This window comes from Lagenorhynchus albirostris, chromosome 13 (assembly GCF_949774975.1).
Source record: "Lagenorhynchus albirostris chromosome 13, mLagAlb1.1, whole genome shotgun sequence".
NCBI classification, from domain to species: Eukaryota; Metazoa; Chordata; class Mammalia; order Artiodactyla; family Delphinidae; genus Lagenorhynchus; species Lagenorhynchus albirostris.
In genome coordinates, this window is record NC_083107.1 from 71,037,703 (window position 1) to 71,050,641 (window position 12,939).

The window sequence follows — 12,939 nt, forward strand, 5'->3', positions numbered from 1 at the left end:
AACTGTGTCTGTGAGCATCTGTGCTTTTATCTCGATTTATTTCATGCATCCGTAAGCAAGATGTGCCCTCAGGTAATTGCTTCTTCGCTTTATACCATTTCAGCTTACAAAAGGCTCCATGGGAATGCTCTACTTTCTACTTTCAGATAGTGGGGGAAACCTGTACTGTATTTATTATCACTCTCCTGGCTACTTCTCCTTTCCACTCTTTTCCCAAGGGCAACTGACTTATGTGGTCCTTAAAGCACTTTCTACCTTCAATAAGGATGGACAGGAATTTGTCAAGCACAGAGCCTTTATTTTTCATATCATTTCCAAAAAGGACATCGTTTAAGTCAGCAGAATTTCTGAGAGAGAAAGTGACAGCAAAGGCAACTGGCTCAAGTCCCTCTGTGTACACCATGTACATTTCATGTCTGAGCACCTTGTGTGTCTGGCTTAAGTAAAGGTAAGGCAGTGTAGATTGTGCGAACAAGAAATCTGTTCTGTGATCAGGAATGGCTACTACATGCATCACGCAAAATGCACAACCTGAAACATTTCAATCTGCAACTGAAGTTTCCTCAAGCAAAGATGCGCGTGAACAATGACAGAACACATACAGAGCAACTTGGGCAGAGAGAATGGATAATGCCTTGGGGCAGTGAGGTTAGCGCACTGATCAAGAGCCCCAAGCAGGAGGAGCCGTCCCAGTGGCAGAGCAGGCTAGGAGGGTGAGCAGCAGCCATCTCCAGCCACCTTCAGTTCCTTCCTGCCTTCACTCTAAGTTGAGCAGCTCCACGTCAAAGATGAGGGTGGCATTGGGAGGGATGACACCGGGGTGGCCCGTGGCTCCATACGCCACATCAGGGGTGCAGGTCAGCTTCGCCCTCTGCCCCAAGCTCATCTAGCAGGGATGGGGGCAGATGGGGAGAGGAGAAAGAGGACCCAGCTTGATTTAAAAGAAAAAGGTAAGATAACTATGGCATTTTCCCAAACCATCCTCATGGTAACTCTGAAGATCTGAGATGAGTTTTATACGTGGCACATTGAAGTGATGCTAAGAGTTGTAACAAATGCAGATTGTGCCTCAGACTAACAGAGACTTGACTGCGGGAAAATAACTTCTACAAAGTAGTCTCAAATTCATTCATCCAACAAACACTGCTGGTTATTCAATTAGTGTATGGCCCAACACTTCTATTTGTTCATAATTTTTCCTTCTTCCAGAGAAGCCTAAAGAGGTGTATAAAGAGCACATGTACATGTACATGCTCAAGTACGTGATAGAAGCAGTTCATTAGAGAGATTTAGAGATTAGAGGCCACAGCAAGGAGCATCACATGACTTCACAGAGCAAAGAAGAAGAGTTTGAACCAGGGCTCATCACAGCAGTCCTCAAGAACTTGTCTGGCATTAGTGGGATAACTGGTGAAATTTGAATAATCGATTTTTAAATTTTGAATAACCAACTCAAAAATTTGAATAGATTGGTTAATAGTATTGTATCAATGTTAATGTCCTGGTTTTCATCACTGTACTATGGTTACGTAAAACATTAACATTTGGGGAAGCTGGGTAAAGAGTATATGGGAACTCTACCTGCAATGCTTTTGCAAGTCTGAAATTGGGTTTTTTTTTTTAAGTTTAAAAAAAAAATCACCTTGGCCTCCCCCACCCCAACTCTTCTGCTGCCTCAGTCCCAAACAGCTGGTAGCTCACAGGCTTGCTCAGAACTAGCTGGGGAGATGTGCTTGGGATGAGAGCCCCCAGTGACAGAAAGGAGTCATGCTGGCAACTAAAAGGGTGGGGACACAAAGCCACGACTGAAACTAGGTGGCATCACCATGCCTGACAGTGGAGTCAAAGCAGTAGTGGTCTGTGATAGGGTGAGGGTGGAGGGCAGAGTGCTGAGCCCAGAACCCCAGCTCCTCAAATCCCCCTTAACAAGGATCCTCATCCTACCTGGGCTGCGCCCTCTTCAAAACCCTTGATGACTTCCTGTTTGCCAATTCTGAACTTGAAAGGTTTGTTTCTGTCTCTGGATGAATCGAATTTCTTCCCATTTTGGAGCATTCCTGTGAAAGCAAGGATAGGGTGGAAAATAATTGTGGTCATGAGCTAACTTCTAGTTCAGGTTCAACATGTCTAAAATGGAATTCCTATTCTGTACAAATCTTCTGTCTTTCAGTCCTCCCCATCCGTCCTGTTGGCCAAGCAAGAAACCTGGATACTTCCACATACAGCCTATCACCAAGTCCTACATATCTTTGGAGTCCAGCTATTTTCTCCATTTCTATTACCACCACCCTGTGTCCTCATCAAGCCACCATCATATCTCACCTGTGTACAGGAACCAACTCTAACTGGCCTTTTTGCTCTGTTCTTACTCCTCCATTCCATTCTCCATACTGTACCCAGAATGATTTTTTTTTTTTAAACACATACCTGATCCTATTACTCCCTTGCTTAAAATACTTCAGTAACTCCCCAGAGGCAGAATCCAAATGCCTACATTGTATCCAGGCACTTTAAGATCTAGCTACTGTTTGCCTGATAACCTTCTCTCTGCCCTCCCTTCCTTCCCTTCCCTGCCCTATTCAGGTTATACCTTTCTCAAGTACTTCTGCACATTGCAACTTTTATCATGGAGCTGCCTCAACCTGAAGGTCTGTTTTCCCAGGCATTTCATCCTCAGGTTGAGTCCGCACCTGGTCTGCCCAAGGTTCCCCCAACATGCAAAACCCAAAGGTCATATCATCCTTTACTACAGTGAACTGTAACTGTAAAGTGACCCAGACAGGGACCTCCCTGGTGGTCCAATGGTCAAGAATCTACCTTCCAATGCAGGGGACACGGGTTCGATCCCTGGCTGGGGAACTAAGATCCCACATGCCGCGGGGCAACTAAGCCCATGCACCACAACAAGAGAGCCCGCGTGCCGCAACTACAGAGCCCGTGCGCTCTGGAGCCTGCGCGCCACAACTAGAGAGCCCATGAGCTGCAACTACTGAGCCTGTGCGCTCTAGAGCCTGTGCGCACCACAACTAGAGAGAAGCCTGTGCACCGCAATGAAAGATCCCGCATGCCGCAACTAAGACCCGACACAACCAAAAATAAATAAGTAAATAAATTTTTTTTTAAAAAAGTGACCCAGCCAGTCAGTGGTGGCCTCCAGACCTCATACAAAAGAGATATGTGAACCCAGAACACCCCGAGTGTTGTCTTAGCAGTTTGGAGCACCCCTCAGCCTCCAGCTGCAAATACCTTGTCATCCCTGATGTACATGTGTTGTCTCAGTCCAGCTGCCTAAGACCCAAGAGCTGCTTTTTTATTTTCTGTTCTTACTGGTGTCTCTAGTTCAAAGATCAGACATTCTGTAAATGATGCTATTCCATGACTTCTTGTGGCCCCGGGACCACAACAGAAGGCAGTTTGGGACCAGAGAAAGGCCTAGCCTGTAAGTTCAGAGACTGGATTCTGACTTCACCCGGACACTAACTCATTGTGTGAAGTGAGGCAAATTACTTCCTCTCTCTTGTCCTCAGATTTGCCATGTTTAACATGAAAGGTCTGGGCCTGCTCAGTATCTGAGCATCTGTGATTCCACTTCCTAATTTCTACAACATAAATGTATACAAGAGACATTCTTATTTACCTATTTTCTGGGCAGAATAAATTGTGCTCTTGCCCTGGGTACTAAATCAGGCAAAGAAGAAAACCCTATCGCTACACAGAGATGCAAACAGATGGATCCTTCTGTATCAAATATAGGAGATCAAATACAAACTCATGCATACACACAGGCTGCTAAGATATTCAGAGATGCGCATGCATGCTCACATGCATATATGCATAGACCCTCAGAAGAAAACCCCGATGGCCAGATGCTAGGAAAATATTTAGATACACAGATATAATACATTCACACAGACACATACTTGTACAATACATATATGGATAGGTGCACACACACATTCACACACTCCATTTAAAGACTGATTTGCTCACTCCCCAATTTCTTCAGGTTTCATATGACTTAATCCACTTCAGACCATATACTGTTATCTACTGCTGCAGGTTCATCCAAAACCATGCAGTCCAGAAACAGACCCACAGATACATGGTGACCTGATTTGACAAAGGTGCCACTGAATGCAATGGATAAAGGATGATTTTTTTTTAATTAATGTTGCTTGATTGACTGTATATGCATATGGGGGAAAATGAAACATCAAAGTGAACCCCTATTTCACCCACACATAAAAATCAATTCCAGGGGCTTCCCTGGTGGCGCAGTGGTTGGGAGTCTGCCTGCTGATGCAGGGGACACGGGATCGTGCCCCGGTCCGGGAGGATCCCGCATGTCACGGAGCGGCTGGGTCCGTGGGCCATGGCCGCTGGGCCTGTGTGTCCAGAGCCTGTGCTCCGCAATGGGAGAGGCCGCAGCGGTGAGAGGCCCGCGTACCGCAAAAAAAAAAAAAAAAAAAATCAATTCCAGATGAGTCACAGACCTAAATATGAAAGATAAAATAATAAAGCTTCTATAAAATAATAAATAGAAGAACATCTTCATGACGTAGGGATAGACAAAGATTTCTGAACTGTACTAACTATAAAGGAAAGACTGATGATATGTAGGACTTCATTAAAATTAAGAATTCTGTTCAACAGTATGGAGGTTCCTTAAAAAGCTACAAATAGAACTACCATATGACCCAGCAATTCCACTACTGGGCATATACCCTGAGAAAACCATAATTCAAAAAGAGTCATGTACCAAAATGTTCATTGCACCTCTATTTACAATAGCCCAGAGATGGAAACAACCTAAGTGTCCATCATCGGATGAATGGATAAAGAAGATGTGGCACATATATACAATGGAATATTACTCAGCCATAAAAAGAGACGAAATTGAGCTATTTGTAATGAGGTGGATAGACCTAGAGTCTGTCATACAGAGTGAAGTAAGTCAGAAAGAGAGAGACAAATACCGTATGCTAACACATATATATGGAATTAAAAAAAATGTCATGAAAAATCTAGGGGTGAAACAGGAATAAAGACACAGACTTACTAGAGAATGGACTCGAGGCTATGGGGAGGAGGAAGGGTAAACGGTGACAAAGCGATAAAGAGGCATGGACATATATACACTACCAAACGTAAGGTAGATAGCTAGTGGGAAGCAGCCGCATAGCACAGGGAGATCAGCTTGGTGCTTTGTGACCGCCTGGAGGGGTGGGAGGGAGGGAGACGCAAGCGGGAAGAGATATGGGAATATATGTATATATATAACTGATTCATTTTGTTGTGAAGCTGAAACTAACATACCATTGTAAAGCAATTATACTCCAATAAAGATGTTAAAAAAAAAAAAGAATTCTGTTCAAAAGATGCCAATAAAGGAGTAAAAAGGCAAGCCATAGCATGGGAGATGTCTGGAATAGGTGTAACCAACAAAGGACTCATATCCAGGATACAGATGGACTCCTACAAATCAATAAGAAAAAGAGAGACCACCAAATTTTTTTTTAAGTGGACAAAATTTGGGCAAACTAACAAGGATATCCAAATGGTCAGGAAGCACGTGAAAAGGTACTCAGCTTCATTAATCATCAGGGCTGTGCAAGTCAAAACCACCAGGACAGGCCAAAAACAAAACAAAAGCCTGACAACACCAAGTGTTGATGAGGATGTAGAACTGGAATGCTCAGACATTGCTGGTATCAGTGGAAACTGGCACAACTACTTTGGAAAGCTGTTCGGCAGGATCTGCTACATCTGAGCATAGGTATAACCCTGTGCCCCGGCAATTCCGCTTCTGCATATATATAGCCAAACAGAATGTCGACACGTGCACCAAAAAACATCACAATTCATAATAGCTAAAAACGAACAACAATCTAAATGTTCATCTACTGTAGAAACGATAAATTGCAATATATTCATACAATGACCTGTACAGGAATAAAAAAGAGCAAACTACTCTGGATAAATCTCACAGACATAAAAAGTGAACAAAGTGACATAATGAATGAAATAAGCTAAACACAAAAGAGTACATACTCTACAATTCCATTTATATGAAGTTCAAAAACAGGTGAAATCAATCCGCAGGGACAAAAAGTTAGAATGCTGTTTACCTTTAGGGAGGTGTAATGACTGTGAAGAGGCAAGAGGGAGAGTCCTGGGGGTGCTGGAAATGTCTGTTGATCTGGGGGGTGGTTACATAAGTGTGATCACTTTAGAAAAATTTCATCGAGCTGTTCATCTTAGAGTTATATTCTCTACTGTATTTATATATAATAAAAAAGTTTACCAAAAAGTCCCATACAGTCTCCTGCTGGGTTTGATGAGACAATCCCTCCCCAGACCAGAGCCACTCATGGCTGATGTTAGTATTTAATGCACATTGCCTCCTGTCTGTATGTATTGTGAAAAGTCTTTGCAAAAGGATGTTGTGGTTTGAGTAACTTGACAAGGACTGGTCTGTCTGCAACATGTCGAACAGATAAATCAATTACACAGGTCAGAGGCCCCAGAAGACTCATGGTAATTAGGCCACATCACCAGGAGATAAAACACAGCTCCAGCCCACTGACGTCAGCGACCGGCAACACAGCTGTTGAGAAATACCCACACTGTCTGCCTAGAATCAACCTGGCACTTCACACTGGCCCAGAGAACTGCTAAAAATGGCCCCATCTGACTATGTCCTAGGAATTAAACTGGCCTTGCTGTCTGCTAAGTGGCTGTCACCAAGTTTGCCACGTTGGGAAGCAGGTCACAAGGCAGAGCACTCAACCCCCAGAACAAATATCTGCTTGTAACCTTCCCGCCAGTGGTCCTCAGGATCTCAGCCCACCTGGCCTTCCAGTGCAGATCATCCAAGAGGGCTCAGCAGAGGCGGGGCCTGCTCTGGCCGCACACCACCCTAACACAGCCACTGCCACCCGTGCCTCACACTGCGTCAGAGCCTCCAGTTGACTTCCTGCCCTCCCCCACCCCCACCCCCCAGCCCAATGAAGGTAGGGATCCTCTTGTTTCATTTTTGTGCCCCTACTGCTCAGCACAGCATCTCACACACAGTAGGTGATCAATAACAGTAGGCTGAATTGAATAGTCTGTTTCTGAAAAAAGAAAGGGAATTCTCAGGAAGCTGACCTCCTCTGCTCTAATAACACTGTAGGATGAAAAGGGAGTCTGCAGGGAGGGTCAGGGCTCTCAGAGCTGTAAGAGGAATTTCCAAGTATCGGACAGCACCAGGAGGGCCAGGGCTCCACCCTGCCTGCAACAGACAGAAGGGGAATGGAGGTGGCATAAGAGGGCAGGGGTGGGCTTCCCTGGTGGCACAGTGGTTGAGAGTCTGCCTGCCGATGCAGGGGACACGGGTTCGTGACCCGGTCCGGGAAGATCCCACATGCTGCGGAGCGGCTGGGCCCATGAGCCATGGCCGCTGAGCCTGCGCGTCCGGAGTCTGTGCTCCGCAACGGGAGAGGCCACAGCAGTGAGAGGCCCGCGTACCGCGCAAAAAAAAAAAAAAAAAAAAAAAAGAGGGCAGGGGTTAACCTTGCAAGCCCCCTTTCTCATTCCCTCAAGCCTGGCTGGGAGGAGTTGGGGATAGCTGGTCAGAGGGAGACTTGGCTGCCTTGGGCTCTGGGCCTGGTCTGGGGGAGCTGATACCTCTGGAGAGGAATATCAGAGGAGAGACCTGCCTGGGGAGGGGCAGGTCTGGATGAGGGCTCAGGGAGTGAAGCCTACCTGTGTAGTGCACCACACACGTCTGGCCCTTCTTGGGGAATGTCCTTCCTGCAAGGAGACATGAGAATAGATGAATGAACAGCACATTGGAGAAAGCCGCTTGGGACATTTCAGGTGTGATTGTGACCAAGAGCTCTGGCCCACATTCCCCTCCATACCATGGAGATGCCCATGGTTCCAGTTCTGGCTCTGTGCTTTGTACGAGCCAGATTAGTCACTTTACTTCTCTGGCCTTGATTTGACCTTTATTTCCTTGGGTTCCACAACTCCACTCTCTCCTGGTCCTTTTCCTTTCTTTGATTGCTCTTTTTACTTTCCTTTGTCCATTCCACGAACCTTTCTGACAGCCTGCTCTCTGCCAGGCCTGGACTAGATTCCAGAGACACAGAGCAATCTATGAACTCACAATGAGGTTAGGGAAACAGACACATAAATAATAGATTATAATGCAGGGTGATGACTGTGCACAAGGATGAATAAACACAATCATTCACAAATATTTACTGAATACCTGCTGTGTGCAAGGCCTGGGCCTGATCTCGGGATACACCAGTGAATTATACAGACAAGATCCCTACTCTTTTGGAGTTTACATTCTAATGGAGGGAGACAAACAATACTCAGATAAACAAGACAATATAGATTGTCATAAGTTCTCTAAATAAACACAATGATAAATTACAGAGAGATACAGTGGGACAGGCCATTTTAGAATGGGTGGTCCAGGACAGCCTTTCAGAGAAGATGACATTTCAGCTGAGACTTGAAGGATGAGCAATACGCTGGGAAAAGCACTGCAGGGAGAGGGAGCAGCAAGTGCACAAACTGTGAGGCAGAAAAGGATCAGTGCATTTACAAAACAGTAAGGAGCCTAGACGACTGGAAAGAAGGGAAGGAGGTGGAGACAAGTGGGAAAGAGCCAGATCACACAGGGCCTTGCAGAGCCGGATTTAATTCTAAGTGCAGCAGGAAGGCACTGGAGGTTTTAAGCAAGAGAATGACATAATCTGAATTAAGATTTTATAAGATCATTCTGGCTGCCGTGTGTAGGATGGACAGTTAGGCGCCTGTTGCAATAATCCAGACAGAAAATCAATGATGGCTTGAATTAAAGTGGTTGGCAGCAGAGAAGAGAGTAAAATAGATTGGAAATATACTTTGGAATTGGAGCTGACAGGGCATGCTAATGGCATGGAGATGGGGTCCAGGATGAGAGAGAAGGAGAAAACAACCACGATGCTTGGGTTTTAGGTTTGGAGGAGCTGATTTAGGATGGAGGAGCTGATTCCTGAGACGGGGAAGGCTGATGAGGAACAGATTTGTGCAGGTGGCAATCTTAAGATTCCTCTTAGACATGTGAATTTGTACTACAAGTAGACAGATGGAGAGTCTGCACTGGAGGTATAAATTTGAGTGGGATTTAAAGCCTTGTGAGGGCTAACAGCTGAGCCAACATTTAGATGGGGGCCCTTGGGAGGGAGCACCTGACTGACTGAGCAGCAGGGAAAGTATCAGAGAGGAGATAATGGTTAAACTGGGTCTTAAAAGATGAGTAGTTTACCAAGGAAGTAAGGGAGATAATTTGGGAAGAGTGAACCACATGTTCAAAGGCTTCAAATTGAGCAGTAGTGGGAGCCCGTCTGGTTCCCTGCTGTGTAATCCTAGGGTCTAGCACACAGTATATGCTCAATAAATATTTGCAGAATGACTGGTATATTTAACAACTGGCAGGCAGCTCGATAAAGCCGGAGGAAAAGTTGGTGGTGGGGGTAGGTACTGGTAGTAAGAGATGAGGCTCTAGCATGGAAGGTAACAGGAGGCTGTATCACTGTCTGCCTGGAGAAAAAGTAAGATTAATTAAAACGTTTTATGCCCAGGGAGGGGCATGGTCAAATATGCATTTTAAAGAGTGCTCAGGCTGTGGTGGGGAAAATGGTGGGGGTGGGGTGGGAGGCCAGATGGAAGGCCAGGAGGTGAGAATGGAGGTGGGGAGACCAGTTTAGAGACTGTGCAGAAATCCAGGTGAGAGAGGATGTTGGCCTGAACTAGGGCAGGGGCTGAGGAGATGGAGCCTTAGATTGAGCTTAAAGCAGAAGGCCAAAGTTCCTCCAGGCTTTCCCTAAAAATCTGATCCCCCTTCAGGAGAAAATGCCCCTTGTCTAGCCAGGGAGGGAGGATAAGGAGAGAAAACTCTAAAGGCTTCTTTGAACCAGGGAAAGGAGAAGAGGCCTGGAGGCCACTGGCAGAACTCTATGGCAGTGCCCCGGGGGGTAAAAAGGCCTCAGGGAGATGCTTCCTGGGGCACAGCACCATGGTTCCCAGCATGGAAAAAGAAGCCTGCAGCCCATGGGTGATCCAAGGTTGTGGCTGGGACTTCTAGGGACCACTGCTTTTCAATAAGGAGGGTGGCCAAGAACCAAGAGTCCCTCCAATTTCCCGGGGGTGGGGGAGTGTCAATAATGTCTGACATGCAGTTTGCCTGTCAAATCCTGCAGAAATGAGGACTCCAGTCTGAATTAAGGTTGGTTTAAGAAATAAAGAAATAGCTACTCCTGGCACATCCAAACTCAATTACAGAAGGGTGATGCCTGTAATGTCTGGCTTGGGAAAGTGACTGGTGCCAATCCTGAGGCAGGAAACAAGGGAACACAGAGGAGTGCTAGGGAGTGGGGGAGACCAGGAGCATGAGTCCTGTTTTGTACTTGCTGACTTTGAGGGATCCGTGGGATGTGCAGATAGAGGCTGAGCAGCAGCTGGATAAATGGACCACCCGGAACTCAGATTGGAGGCCTGGGCTGGAGGCTTAAGTTTGGAGACCATCGGTTTGCAGCCCATAATGAAAGCCATGGGAGTGGACAGGATGGCCGGAGAGGCTGAGTGGGACAGGGAGGATAAAGCAAGATGCAGAAGCAGTGGAAGAAGCGCTCCATCATTCCCAGACTGGGTCGGTCCCTACAGCGTCTCAACGCCCAGATCGCAGGGGGCCGCCCAACCAGAGGCCGGGAGGCGGGCGCGTTAGAAGGGGGCTGCCCCGAGCAGAAGAGACCCCAAAGCAGGTCCTTTCCCCTGTTTCCAGAGCTCAACCAGCAGGGCAGGGAAAGCGGAGCTAAAAAACGGCCCTAGGAAATCGGGAGTAGCGGATAATCGAGCGGTTCCAGTCGCAGGCAGCGGCAGCCCGAGGCCCCCGGGGCGGTGGCGGGCCGCAGACCCCAGCCTCCCAGCCGCCGCCTTCGTTCCTCTAGGTGAGCAGGCGCGTAAGGGGATGGCGAAGGATGTGTGCTAGACATCCAACAGTTCCATCTAGGGTCTTCTCCCGCCTCCCCCATCCTAGGCCAGCTCTCCCTGTTCAGCACCCTCCGCGCCACCTCGGAATCGGACCCCCGCCCGCCGGGCTCCGCCCCGAGACCCCTCCTCCTCCCCCGGCTCCGCCACCCGGTACCGTCTCCCGGGGAGATGGTCTCGATCTCCACGCCCATCGCGGTCCCACTGGCCCCGCCTCCGAGGGTCCCCGCTGTTTCCCCGACCCCGGCTCGGCTCCGGCCCTGGCCCGCTGGCGCTCCGGCTCGCCACCCCGCCGCCACTGCAGAGTCGGAGGAGGTGCGGCTGGAGTCGGGACCTGCGCGGGGAGGGGCCACCGGGAAGGGGGCGGCGGGGCGGAGCGGCGCGGAAAGGTGGGGTCGACCGGGGCGGGGCTCGGGGGAAGGGACCCTGACGCGGCTGCTCGGGAGCTTGACCAGGCTATTGCGGGAGGCATGCAGACACTCGTGCGCATCCACCCACCCATCTATCCATCCATTCATCCATCCATCCGTTCAACACATATTTATCTTGCACCTACTCTGTGTTAAGCTGGGGTGAGGGGGGCCGGTCAACTCGGTCTCACAGACTTGGGGGAGAAGGCCGGCAACTAAACCAACACTTTCATTAACTGCGTTCACTGCCATAGCGTTCAGAGCGTCAGGGAAGCACCAGAGAGGTACCCACCCCAGCTAGGCTGTCCGAATCTGCAGGGGCAAGCTGAGGGGTGGGGGCGGGGGGTGGAGAAGTCAGTAATTACTGACTCTACCCCACCCCCCCTAAACCACTGTTCTCCATCCTGCGTAGTTCTGACGTACGCACAGGTGGACTCCCACCTTTCAAGGCAGAGAACTGTGCCCTGGGGATACCGGCTGAATTAAGACAGAATTGCTGTCCTAGAGGAACTGAATCTGTGATGGGCAGGGACACAAACAGTTACGGCGTGGAGTGATTTAAGTTGTGGGATAAATGAATGAATGAATGAGTTCTACCAGACCCTTCACCTCCACCCAAAGGAGACATAAGAATCTGGAAAGGTATTTTTTTGGAGAAGGTAACATTTGTTTGAAAAATGAATGGGACTTTCTCTCTCTTTTTCTCATTCTTCATGCACTGTTGCAAAAATTGATATGAAGGTATGATTCTTCCAGCTATGGTGCTGGAAGATAGGCATGGGGAGAAAAGCCTGAGCAAAGAAGAGTGGGCCCTAGAGGTGTTCTCCTTGTCTCCCAGATGGTCGGGGCAGAAACTTCAGGTTATCAGCATCGCTGAAGGAGGGTTGGCTGTGTGTTCAAGAAACATGATGCTCAACTGTACTGTGAGGGTCAGGATCTGAAATTCCCCATGGGCGGCCCCAAGGCGTGGCCCAGAGTCTCCCAGGGGTATAGCCGGTCTTAAGCCTAGTGAAGCACTAGCTTCTTGAACTGTGGCCATGGTCAGGCACTTTGGGGGTAAGTGTAGAATAACGGTTTGTAATTAGCACAGGTCCATGGAACGGCTTCAGTATTTTGTGTACGGAAAAGAACATTTTTCTGAGGAGATTTTATCTTATTTTAGAGGTCCTCGACTCCTTCCCCCAACAACCCCCGCACCCCTAAAAAGGTTAAGAAGCCGTGTTGACTTCAGGGCTCCCGGACTCCTTAGACTAAGAGAACCGATGAGAAGTGGGGGAAGGCGCTATACCTTTCAAGGGAGAAATTGTAGCACGCTTACCTTCGGTGGCGTTTCACGGGGAATACAACTCCCAGAGGTCCGTGCGGCAAAGCCCGAGCTTATTGGCCAATGGGAAAGACCGTCTGATAACGGGACACAAGCAATAGCCAATAGGCAAGGGTCATTGCCGAGCTTCCCAGCCACCGCTCACCTATCAGGGGCCTAGGAGCCGATGCTTCCGGT

General features: G+C 48.1%; 1 protein-coding gene across 4 annotated transcripts; it reads right to left on the bottom strand.

The window, feature by feature from the left end:
• Nucleotides 1-292: 292 nt before the first annotated feature.
• On the bottom strand, nucleotides 293-12,763 carry FKBP1B (FKBP prolyl isomerase 1B). 4 transcript variants are annotated; one of them, XM_060169757.1, is made up of 4 exons: nucleotides 12,757-12,763; nucleotides 7,747-7,794; nucleotides 1,945-2,057; nucleotides 293-886 (listed from the first exon to the last, which is right to left on the bottom strand). In XM_060169757.1, the coding sequence occupies exons 3-4, from the start codon at nucleotides 2,053-2,055 to the stop codon at nucleotides 758-760; spliced, it is 240 nt and encodes a 79-aa protein (XP_060025740.1). In that variant the 5' UTR covers nucleotides 2,056-2,057; nucleotides 7,747-7,794; nucleotides 12,757-12,763; the 3' UTR covers nucleotides 293-757. The 4 variants fall into 4 exon arrangements, with proteins under 4 accessions (XP_060025740.1, XP_060025737.1, XP_060025741.1 ...); XM_060169754.1 differs by lacking the exon at nucleotides 12,757-12,763 and adding an exon at nucleotides 11,186-11,306; XM_060169758.1 differs by lacking the exon at nucleotides 12,757-12,763 and adding an exon at nucleotides 7,905-8,133.
• Nucleotides 12,764-12,939: the final 176 nt, after the last annotated feature.